We start from the raw sequence: 12346 nt of genomic DNA, 5'->3' as shown, positions 1-12346 counted from the left end.
GCCTCATGCCTCCACCCCCTCCCCAGCCTCATGACCCGCCCTCCCCTACGTGTGTCTTTTGCTCCAGCCAGGCACTTGGCCTTGGCTCTGTACTGAACACACTGCTCCTGTCCTTGAAGTGTCCTTCACCCTTCCTTCCTGACGCCCATATTTTCTGAGTCCTGCCTGTTCAGGACACTTCTTTTGTAGAATCCCTTCCCTGACCTTCCTCTCACCTGGACCCAGTGCCATCACCTGTACTCCACCTGTACCTCTGCGCCCTGCCGCCAGGTGCTTGGCACACCGGAGTGTGTGGTGGTTTGACTTCCCCGTTCCCATGCAAGGCCAGGAGCTGTAAGGCAGGACCATGCTTGTCAGGCTGCCACCCTCCCTGTCTGGCCAGTTCTAGCACATACTAGACCGGTGCCCAACCATGAGAAGTGTGTAACGTGATGACCAAGAGTCCAGGCTCTGGGGCCCGACTCCCAGCCCCACAATTAACTGACTGGGTGACCTTAGGCACACTACCTGACCTCTCGATGCCTCGGTTTCCTAATTTGTAAAACAGGGATGATGGCAGTACCTAGCTCAGATGTTTATGTGGGAATTAAAAGGTACGGTATGCAGGTGAAGAGCATGGCCTCCAGCGCCAGGTCACCTGGTGTGAATTCTGCTGTGCCCCTGACTGTCTGTGCAAACTTGAGCCTCAGGCACATAGCCTTAACCCTGTGCGCCTCAGTTTTCTCAACTGTAAAATGGGGATAATGATGGTACTACCTCCTAGGGTTGGTGTAAATATTGAGTTAAAGCCTGAAAACTGTTCACAGGGCTGCGTGGCAGAGCAAGCGCTCAGATGTCAGCTGCTGTTCGTGCCCAATCAGTGTCTCGGGAATGGTATGGAAAAATCAGTACCTGGAGCTGTTCTGCACTGTTATCAGGAATTTGGACATGCTTAGCCACTTCTCAAGCAGGCGCTCTCGATGATGACTATAAATTAAGGCTAGAGGCGAATGAATGGTTTTAAATTCCAAATACTTTTCAGGGACGGAGACCATTCCTCTTACAACTCAACTCTCAGTGACTTATTTTTCCCTAATTTCCTGTTTCATTCAAAAAGTATGGAAGCCTGTGGTTTAGGGATTAGAAGCAGTTACTTAGAACAAAAATAGAGGTCATGATAATTTGAAGGAAGAAAAAGAAGGAAACTTTTCCCAACAATGAACAGTGAGAAAATGCGGGTTTCTTGGCCTGTAGGAATAGGGAGCGGATGATATGTGCATTAGCGTTGCTTCGTGTCCAGGGATGTAGAAAATCTCACTTGGTTTAGTCCTCACACAGTCGCTTGGTTTCTTAGTTGGGGTTCCCCCAAAAGCAGACCCTGAGACAAGGATTCAAGTGTAGATGTTTATTTGGGAAGTGATCCCAGGAAGCATAAGAAAGGTTGCAGGGAGGGCTTCCCTGGTGGCGCACTGGTTGAGAGTCCGCGTGCCGATGCAGGGGACGTGGCTTCGTGCCCCGGTCCGGGAGGATCCAACATGCCGTGGAGCGGCTGGGCCTGTGAGCCATGGCCGCTGAGCCTGCACGTCCAGAGCCTGTGCTCCGCAACGGGAGAGGCCACAGCAGTGAGAGGCCCGCGTACCGCAAAAAAAAAAAAAAAAAAAAAAAAAAAGTTTGCAGGGGAAGTGAAGCAGGAAAGGATGCCCGTGAAGGGTACATTGATTACCAGGTTCCTGCTCACATTTAGAATATCTAAACTGAATTCCTGAAAAAAGTCTGAACCAATTTTTCAAGCTTCATCTCAAGTAAGGACATCCTTCCAGTTCTGGCAGAAACCTTGGAGACACCCTTACCTCCTCACCTTCTTACCCTCTGCAGTCAGTCCGTTAGAAATCCTAATGACTGTCTTTACCTCCACCGCTGCCCCGCTGGTCCAGGCACTGTCCTGTCTCACCTGCATCAATGCGGTGGACTCCTAGCTGACTTCCCAGCTTACACCCTCTCCCATGGTCCATTCTTTGCAACAAAGCCAGAGGAATCTTTCTGAAACAAAATTCAGGTTGTTGTCATTCCTCTTCTCAGAATCTTCCAACAGCTGCCCTGGTAAAAAGTGCAGTCCCTCCGGTGGTCCCCCCAGCCCTGCACAGTGTCTCCCCAAGCTCCTTCAGTGTCATCATCCACGGCTGCTTCAGCTCTGCTCCAGCCCTGCTGTTACCTCGTCTCTTCCCTATGCCTATATGCTCTTCCCTCAGTGATCCTTATGGCTCATCCTTGCGTCCTTCAAGCCTTCTGAAATGTCACTTTGTTGAGTGAGTGAATAGGTGAATGACGTGAAGTTCTGGTAAAATTTGTAGTATGTTATAGGTGCTGAATAAATGGTAGCGATTATGGTTTTCTTTCCTGATTCTCACAGTAACATTATTATCCCTGCTTTACAGTGGGGAAGACTGAGGCTCAGAGAGGTTGATTAGCTTAGAGCACTGACCTTCAGACTGTCTTAACTCTGACCCACAGGTAATCTAGAGATGATTTAAAGTATATGGGAGGATGTGCGTAGGTTATATGCAGATACTACACCATTTTATATAAGGGACTTGAGCATCTGTGGATTTTGGTATCCGCAGGCTTCCTGGAACCCATCCCCTGCAGATACTGAGGGACCACTGTACATCTCACCCCAGTGCCGGCTTACATGTGTGGAAATGTATGCGTATAACTTGTGAAAGTTTCACGAGATCGTAGTCAGCCTTACTACATTTGAGACATTTGGACTTTTCTACTCTGCCCTAGTCATTTTTTTCAGTTGTTCACTTCAGACCACTAAATTGATTTTAAGAAACCCTTTTGAAAAATACTTGTCCAAGCCTTTGATTCTGCATCTGCTGTTTTTCCCTGTGGCAGCATCTGAACTAGCTGTCTCAAAAATTAATTGCACTAAAAATAGTGTTCACAACACGGCTGAGTTATGAGGGTGGCATTATAAGCTTATTTTTTTCTCTGCTGACCTCTGTAAATGATGACAGGGGTTTCTTTGCACATAAATAGATGTGTGATTACAAAGACAGTATAGTAGGATTAAGGGAGAAATTTAAATGGCTAATCAAAAAAAAGGAAGGGACAATCTCCTTCTCAAGCACTCACCATGGAGGTGAAGCGATGCCAGGCAAGAATGAACCGCAGCTCGGTACAAGCTGACCAAGGCAGTTGTCTGTGGACGGGCTCCAGGCGTTGTCTCTGGAAGCAAAGTCACGTCTCCAGGTCAGTCAAATGGAGTCAGTACCTCAACAGGAGCCAGATCAGTGGGAAGACCGGAGATCACGCTTGGTCACTCCAGGTGGTGGCCTGGGAAACTCTTCCCTGCAGATTCTCCTGAAGAGCGCAGAGGCTAGTTGACCAGCAAAGCCTGGTCCTGTGAAGCCCGAGGAGAACCTGCAAACGTGCGGGTACCTTGTTTGGTGTATCTCTAGCTCACCCTCTAGGGAATGATAAAACTGTCCAAATAGTCTTAGTTACTCTGAATCCATTTTATATTAAAAAATAAATGTCGTAACTATTTTAAAGAACAAGATGGCATTATAAAACCAAGCAGAGACGAGACATTACCGTAGCAGCAGCCTGAGGGAAGTGTCAGATTTGGAGAGTCAGGTGTCCTCTCTGTGTGAAATGGCTTCATCTTCGTCAGAGGTTAATCTGGACCCTTTTATGCTGAATTAAATATCTATTAACCCTGCAGTTTCTGAAAATTAATTGCACATTTGTCAAGTCCTTACTAGGTATGACATACAGGCTCATGTAATTTTCGCAGCAACCCTAAAGGAGGGCACAGTTGTTAACTGTCTCACGTGAGGGACCTGCTAATCTGAGATGCTAGTGGACCACAAGGGAGGATCTCAACCCCAGCCTCTTGGCAGACACCCACCCCCGCCACCAGCCCCCCACTAGGCCTTTAGATCTCACCTTTAGATTTGAAGGGAGTTTCAGTGAAATCTCAAGTCAAACCCCTTAGTTTAGAATTAGTATAATTAAGTCTAGATCCAGGCTAAAGCTTCTACTGTGCTATTGTTGAAAGTGTAATTTGGTAAGGAAATAGTGTTCAGATTGCAAGGTGTTTAGCATAAGAAAGAAAACAAACTTCTTTATTCTTTAATATTTCTAACCTTTGCTAAACACTTTGATGCAATCGTAATTAGCAAATGATTTTCCTCTTTCCAAATTCTTACCTATTTTTTAAATTTTTTTTTTTTTTTTTTTGCGGTACGCGGGCCTCTCACTGCTCTGGCCTCTCCCGTTGCAGAGCACAGGCTCCGGACGCGCAGGCTCAGCGGCCATGGCTCACGGGCCCAGCCGCTCCATGGCATGTGGGATCTTCCCGGACCGGGGCACGAACCCGTGTCCCCTGCATTGGCAGGCGGACTCTCAACCACTGTGCCACCAGGGAAGGCCTCTTACCTATTTTTGAGACCTCTACTTTACAGCCTATTGTTAATTCACATTGTGTTTAATCATATTCAGTAATAAAACTGCTTTCCTTTCAGAATTACGGACTTCATGGGGTTCGGTACTTCATACTTACTCTCTGAGCCAATGAAGAATAGAATTAAGCCTCAAACGGATGTGGGCCGTAAATATGGATAATAAACCTTGTTTTCAAATATTGCTTCTCTACGTACCTGCCAAGTTCTAGCTGCCTTTTTGCTGGTATGGAAATGCCTGTTACAGACCTTAGTGCTTAAAATCCTTCAGTTTTAATGACTGATGACCTACCTAAGCCATGAGACTTGTTTCTGTATATTTTCCTTGTTACTTAAGTAAGATTATTCATCCAGAAACCTCGTGTTGGGCCACAGTCTGCTAGGCACTGGCACCTGTGAGAAGACAGCTGGCGTTCCCGGCCCTCGAGCAGCCCTCGTCTGGGGAGCTTCCGCCACCCTGCTCACGCGACTGCACGTTTGTCTTTCAGGTGAGCCCGAGCATGGAGGGGCTGCTGCACTACATCAACCCAGCCCACGCCATCTCTCTCCTGAGCGCCCTCAACGAGGAGCGCCTCAGAGGGCAGCTGTGCGACGTGCTCCTGATCGTGGGGGACCAGAAGTTCCGCGCGCATAAGAACGTCCTGGCCGCCAGCAGCGAGTACTTCCAGAGCTTGTTCACAAGTCAGGAGAACGGGTCACAGACTGTGTTCCAGCTGGACTTTTGCGAGCCAGATGCTTTCGACAACGTGCTGAACTACATCTATTCTTCGTCTTTATTTGTGGAGAAAGGCAGCCTTGCTGCTGTGCAGGAGCTAGGCTACAGCCTGGGCATCTCCTTTCTGACCAACATCGCTTCTAAGACGCCCCAGGCCCCCTTTCCAACGTGTCCCAACAGAAAGAAGCCCTTCACTGAAGACGATGAGAACAGTTCTCAGAAGAGAAGCGTCATCGTTTGTCAAAGTAGAAACGAGGCCCAGGGGAAAACCGTGAGTCAGAATCCAGCCGACCTCAGCCACCCTCCTCGGCCCTCCCCCGGCATCGCCGTCCAGGCCAACGCCAGTAAGGCCCCCGGTCCCAAGCCCACGGAGACAGCGCACCACGTGGCAGCAGCTGAGAAGAGTCGGCCGAAAGATGGCCCCGCGGGCCTCGCGAGGCCCCCCGAGCTCGCCGGGCCATCGGAGGAGCCGAGCCGAGGCGGCCTGGCCAAGCGGGGCGCGGCGCCGCCTCCGAAGCCCCCGCAGGACCGGGGGGCCGCGGACGAGAGGCCGGGCGCCAGCACTCCGCTCCCCCGAGGCGTGGCCGTGGAGCTGGCACTGCGGAGCCCGCGGCCGCCCGTGCTGTCTCTGCGCGGCGCCCCGGAGACGCCCTTCCTGCTGAAGGAGGCGGGCCGGGGCGGCGGGCCGGGCGAGGACAGGAACCTGCTCTACTACTCCAGGCTGGGGCTGGTGATCCCGGCCGGGGGGCCGGTGCCCGGGGGCCAGGGCGTGGACAGGAGCGGCCCGCTCGTCAAGAGCCTCCTCCGCCGCTCGCTGTCAATGGACAGCCAGGTCCCCGTCTTCGCGCCCGCCGCCGACCTGCAGCCCCCGCAGGGCTCCTGCTCGGGCTCGGGCGACGCGGCGGGGAGCTCGCTCGGCGCCTTCTCTCAGGGGCCATCCTCCAGGGACGCGAGCGAGGCGGCGGCCCCCGACGCCCGGGCCCCGGCCCCGCAGCCGCATCGCCTCCGGTCCTTCAGCGCGTCTCAGCCGGCGGAGCGGCCGGGGGCAGCCCCCGGGCCCGAGGTGCGGGTCAAGGCCGAGCCGCGCAGTCCCCCGGAGCCCGGCGACATCATCCGTGTCACAGTGGGGGACGCTGCGGCCACCACGAGGGACCTGGTCCCGCAGGCGGACGACGACCGGCAAGACGCAAGCCGACTCCCGGCCAAGAGGCGGTTCCAGGCGGACAGGAGGCTGCCGGCCAAGCAGCCGAAGGCCGAGGGCCGGGGCTCGCCGGGCGCGGGAGACCCCCGTGCGGAGCGCTCGAGCCCGCCTCTTCTCGAGGCCGACTTCCCGGGTTCTGACTTGAGCAAGGACGAATTCGGTGAGCTGGAGGGTGCGAGACCAAACAAAAAATTTAAATGCAAACACTGCCTTAAGATCTTTAGATCCACGGCCGGCCTTCACCGGCACGTGAACATGTACCACAACCCCGAGAAGCCCTACGCCTGCGACATCTGTCACAAGCGCTTTCACACCAACTTCAAAGTGTGGACGCACTGCCAGACGCAGCACGGCATCGTGAAGAACCCGTCCCCGGCCGCCAGCTCGCACGCCGTTTTGGACGAGAAATTCCAGAGGAAGCTGATCGACATCGTGAGGGAGCGGGAGATTAAGAAGGCCCTGATCCTGAAGCTGCGGCGCGGCCGGCCCGGCTTCCAGGGCCCCGGCAGCTCCCCCGTGCAAGCCATCAAGAGGAGCCTGCGGTCCCGGGCCAAGGGCGCGTACGTGTGCACGGCCTGCGGGAAGGCCTACCGCTTCCTCTCCCAGCTCAAGCAGCACGTGAAGATGCACCCGGGAGAGAAGGCCCTCGGGGCCGGCAGGGCCACCAGGCCCAGGGAGCGCGCGGCGCCCGGGGGCCCGGCGGGCGGCGGCTCAGAGCTCTACCTGTGCCGCCTCTGTAACGCCAAGCTCTCTTCTCTTCTAGAGCAGGGGAGCCACGAGCGCCTGTGCCGCACGGCCACCGTGTGCCCCTACTGCAGCCTCAGGTTCTTCTCGCCCGAGCTCAAGCGCGAACACGAGGGCAAGTGCGAGTACCGCAAGCTGACCTGCCTGGAGTGCATGCGCACCTTCAAGTCGGCCTTCAGTATCTGGCGGCACCAGGTGGAGGTGCACAACCAGAACAGCATGGCCCCGGCCGCAGGCGCCTCCCCGCCCCGGCCCGACCTCAACGGTGAGGCCAGCGGCCCGACCCGGCCACAGGCCCTGCCCGAACCCGGCCGGGCCGACGCCGCCACAGCTGCTGCCGCCGCCGCCGAAGACGACCCCGCGGGCGGCCGCGGCCCCGAGCCCGTGAACTTCGACCCGGAAGACGCGCCCTGCCTCCCCGAAGACCTCAGCCTCTCCAGGCCGCTGAAGGTCCAGGTCAAAGAGGAGCCGGCGGAGGGGGCCGAGGAGGAGGCGCCCGAGCCCGGCGCGGCCCCCAAGGACCTGTGGCCATGCGAGAAGTGCGGCAAGACCTTCCCGGCGCCCAAGCAGCTGGAGCGGCACCAGGAGCTGCTGTGCTCCGTGAAGCCCTTCATCTGCCACGTCTGCAACAAGGCTTTCCGCACCAACTTCCGGCTCTGGAGTCACTTCCAGTCCCACATGGCTCAGGCCGCCGAGGACCCGGTGCACAGGGAGCCCGAGGTGGGCCCGGGCCCCACTGGCTCCCCATCGCCGCCCCCTCTGCCCCCGCCGCTGCCCAAGATCCAGCCCCTGGAGCCCGACAGCCCCACGGGCTTGCCCGAGAACCCGGCTCCCAGCGCCGACAAGCTCTTCGCGGCTCGGGAGTCAGACACGCTGTTCTACCACGCGCCACCCCTCTCGGCGATCACGTTTAAAAGACAGTTTATGTGCAAGCTGTGCCATAGGACATTCAAGACGGCGTTCAGTCTCTGGAGCCACGAGCAAACCCACAGCTAAAAGGCCGCCCGCTTCGCTCCTAGGAGACCGGAGCCCCTCGCCGGATTTCAGCCTGTGCCGTGAGCTGTGTCATAAGGAACAAAACATCTTTCCGAAAGGAGTAATAAAGGTTGCGAACTGTCATGCTTGAATATAAGTTTGAGGGAAACTGATGTTAATCAGCAATGTCCTTACTCAACCTAGAAAAACTCCAAAACACCTTGTGCTTCTGGACCTACGGTCACAGGATGGCTTGACTTCGTTACTGTTGAAATTTGTTTTTGGTCGTGTGCATGGTTCCTCATTCCATGGTATCAGTATAATCTTTTACTTGAGGTGGTTTGGGTTTTTTTTGTTTTTACTGATTTGCAATTAGTGAAACACTGTTCAAGTATTTCTTCTTTTGATTCTCTTAAGACGCCTAAGTTCTGGTTAAATCTCAGCCGTGTTTGTAAGTCCAAAACGTATCGGATCGAAGTGGAGTAGTTTGCAGTATTAAGATCTTAGAATACTTCAGCAATAAAAAATGATAAACCTCAACTTTAATAAGTTATCCTGACACTTGATAAAAATAAATATTTGGTATTTTGTGGTCATTGAGAACTTTTTTTTGTATGAAAATTGTGAGATATAAATCAGCAATAGTAACACTTAGATTTTTATAAAATAACAAAAACTTGCTCTTGGGTCATTTCATATAATTAGTGATGGAAGACTTGGGAAATGAAAACATTAAGATTTCTGGAAGCCCTCCACGTCGGTTTCCAAAGCTTCGGTAGTGGCGGGCATGGTAATCAAACGTGCTCCGTCACGGCTCTGAATTCAGACCAGCATCGAGGGGCTGTGCGTGTTTGCTTTCCTCTGGTTTGCGCTGTCACAAATGGAAACTCTCAGTGTATTGGGGACAGAGAACAAAGATAGCATATGGCACAAATTTTGAATTTAACATTAGTGTAACAAGGTCAGGACATATATTTACATAGATCCCAAGCCTCCGGAGTGAGTACAGCTGCTCTAAATCCCAAATTATCGTTTACTCTCAGACACTTGAAGCAGAGGGAGAAGCCACACTGCAGTCTCCACATGCTTTTCAAGAACAATATATACAATAATCAGCTTTCCTGCCTCTCTGTCTTGTGATTTCTGGTAGAATTTTTTGGAGTTGATGGTGGTAAGATGTCCACAGTGAGACCATTATGCTTTAAGTCACTGCTTAATATTCCATAAATATGTATTAAAGTACTATCAAGGGTCCAAAATTAGTGTTTGCTACTTATTTTGGCCCATAGGGCTTGGGCTTCTTTTCTTTTTTATTGTTTTGTGTAAATTGTAATTCAAAGCCTTTCGGTGGGTGTAATCCAAAGTTCAGTGGGGTGTTTCAAAAGGAAAAGTTTATTTCATTGGCAGGGGTGGGGAAGTGAGCTATATAAAAGTAGAAATATTGTTGAAACCCCTAAGTTCTTTCAACGTAATGATGGATTAAGCCTCCAGGTTTATTAATTTTTTTGCAAGCTGTTCTTTCAGATAAGAAAGTCAACTACTGTGACTAAGGAGTAATCTGCTGAGTGCCTAAATTGGTGCTCTAGCAGCAGAGAAGTCTACTCACCAGTCTCGTAACCCGCATTCCATACCGACGGTAGGAAGGGGATTCTTATTTTTTATTGAAACACAAGCATTTTTATAAAATTTTAACTGACTTTGTACATTGTAGAAATTACATATGAAAGTTTGCCTTTTATTCTTTCATTTGGAAACTATCAAAAGTCCCCAACTATGGTTACTTCCTATTTTTGTTCTTAAATTTGATGGAGAAAGTAAAGTCAAATCAAGTTGCAGTTATTGATTATTGCCATCTTTATGTTGTCTTGAAGAAATCTATGCATTTTAAAGACAAAACGAAAACGTGATTTTATGTGATGGATTACTGTTCTTTGAATTCACTGCCTGTATAATGTGGTATTTCTTACTCTGAACGTCCTGGTAGCTATCACTTCAAAACAAGCCGGTTTCCTTCAGAGTGATCATTACTTATGGCTGTGGAAGGATGGGTTAGTAATTCCACGATACATGGGATCTTGGCGTTGTAAGTTCAGGATCCCAGGACTTGAACCTTTATGCTACATTTTTGAAGATTTTTTAACAACGTTAATGAATAAAAAATATTTTTGATCTAAATATAGGCTCTGCATATCTGTTAGATTTTAAAACTTGCCAGTGTTTGGTCTTGTTCACATTTTTGTCTAGGCAAGGAGCATAAGATTTCAAAGAAAATTTTGAACCAAAAACATTTGTAAGGCAGTTCTGGTTTTTCTATTACTTTTTATACTGTACCTTAAAAGCATCAGGCTGAAAGAGTTTATTTTGGTGGTCAAAAAATAGGCTTCCACTCATTTAACTATTTTAAATGTTAAGATGTAAAATAATGAAAGACACATAAATTGCTTTATTCAGTAAAGTTTTGTTTAAGAATGTTTATCTCAGCCAGTAGGCAAATACTTGGTATAAGACAAGTTGGCCTTTTCTTGCTGAAACACGTTAGCTAGTAAAGATATTCTTGAAGATGTTTTTTTCTGATTGTAATTAATTTTTGAGAATGTAAAAAGCTCATTATTCCTTGTAAGTATTCAGGATGCCTGCTTTTTTATGCAATTGTGGAAAGAATGTCAGATGTTTTAATATATTCTTTGTTAATTGAAAACTTGTTATTGAATCGTTTTCTTCATTTGGGGGAGGGAGGAACACCACAGAAAGTGTGTTTTTATCCAAGTAAGCAATGGAGGTAACAAATCGTGTGCATTTTTTACAGGTAAAATATCTAAAGAGTAATAGAATATTCACCTTTAAAACTAGTTGTGGTTAGTATGCGTTTATAATTTTGTCAGAATATACAGCTGACAGTTCGACAGTGATGTTGTCTGCATTCGTAGGGAGGTGGATGTGGCTCCTGGTTTTCTGTTTGGGAACAGATCATCATGGCCTTCTCTTTAAAAATATGCCCCAGCACTTAATCTCGGTGATAGTCTGATCCACACACAGCACCGATTGGTGCTAAGAGTAGAAACTGAGACAAGAATAAAATGTGCCCTTTGGTGGAGGAAAGAAGTGTAATCAGGCCAGCCGGACGGTCGGATGAGGGAGGGACAGGAATGGACTGATCCAAGTCGGCCTTTGTTCCCTCAAACTGTGAGTGTGTGTGTGTGCGCGCGTGTGTGTGTGTAGGGATGTGTGTGCGTGTAGGGATGTGTGTGTGTGCGTGTAGGGATGTGTGTGTGTGTGTGTGTGCGCGCGTGTGTGTGTGTAGGGATGTGTGTGTGTGTAGGGATGTGTGTGTGTGTGTGTAGGGATGTGTGTGTGTGTAGGGATGTGTGTGTGTACAGCCAAAATCTGGAACTTTAGGAAGTAAAGTTATTTTCATTTTCTTACTGCAAAAATAATGTCATTCATAACAGGTTTCTTTATAAATTGCACTAATTAATATTGGAATGTTACGAGTCAGTTTATCAATTTCTGATGTGTCTGATTTTTTTTGCAATAATTGTGAAAAGCATTATTGATTTAAATAATGCTAGCACATATTCTTTAATAAGTTCTTTAACACTGGCTTTTTTTTTAAGTTTTACAAATAGGTTTTTCTCTTGTGGCTTTAGCACTTTAAGGAGCTTGGCGTTCGCATAGTTTTTGGTGTGCCCACTCAGCGCTTCCCGGCTGTGTGCACTAGGGTGCCCCGTTGCCACGTGACTGGGGAGAAAACTCACTGTCCGTGTTTAGATTCTGGAAGAGAAAAAATGAGTCAATGTCAGGTTTTTAAAAAATTCCATTTAGAGACAGTCGTTTGGGAACCAAAGTATTTTACTGTAAATCTTTAAAACAGTTGAATTCAGTGCTCTTTAGTCATTTATTAGTGCTGTCCAGATTTTCCACAAAGTTATACTTGGTTAATACTAATTCTCAAAAGGTGATAATTTCTTATCGACATTAATCCAAGGCAGTTTCAAAATTTTCATTGAATGCTTATTGCTAAAAGAAAAACAGATGTGGCTGCTTTATAACTGTGTGTATTTTGTTGTCATACGCCTCAGCAGAGAAATCATTGTTCAATTTTATTTAGGAATAAGCTTTTTTGGACTGAAAACTCATAGTAAAATAGGACTTCTACCTAATGTTAAGCCATTGCTTATTTGTATCCAATTATCTGTTTACTTTGCTTAAATCTTGACTAAGGTTGATTGGAGTCAATAAATTTGTACTGTATTTTGTTTTGAA

At 49.1% G+C, this 12346-nt stretch overlaps 1 protein-coding gene across 10 annotated transcripts in view; it reads left to right on the top strand.

Moving 5' to 3' along the window:
• The window catches only part of ZBTB21 (zinc finger and BTB domain containing 21), a 19059-nt gene extending 6713 nt beyond the window's left edge, over positions 1–12346 (top strand). For 6 of the 10 annotated variants that reach the window (XM_033418364.2, XM_004264580.3, XM_049710291.1 and 3 more), the window contains 2 exons: positions 4937–11266; positions 11343–12346. In XM_033418364.2, the coding sequence (XP_033274255.1) occupies positions 4949–8104 (3156 nt within the window). In that variant the 5' untranslated portion in view covers positions 4937–4948 and the 3' untranslated portion in view covers positions 8105–11266; positions 11343–12346. Of the gene's footprint in view, positions 1–4936; positions 11307–11342 lie in introns of all 10 variants that reach the window. The other 4 variants (XM_049710289.1, XM_049710288.1, XM_049710286.1 and 1 more) reach the window with 4 other exon arrangements.

Source organism: Orcinus orca, chromosome 5 (assembly GCF_937001465.1).
Source record: "Orcinus orca chromosome 5, mOrcOrc1.1, whole genome shotgun sequence".
Classification (NCBI taxonomy): Eukaryota; Metazoa; Chordata; class Mammalia; order Artiodactyla; family Delphinidae; genus Orcinus; species Orcinus orca.
Note: the sequence above shows the minus strand (reverse complement) of the source record. Positions and strands in the feature narration are given on the sequence as shown.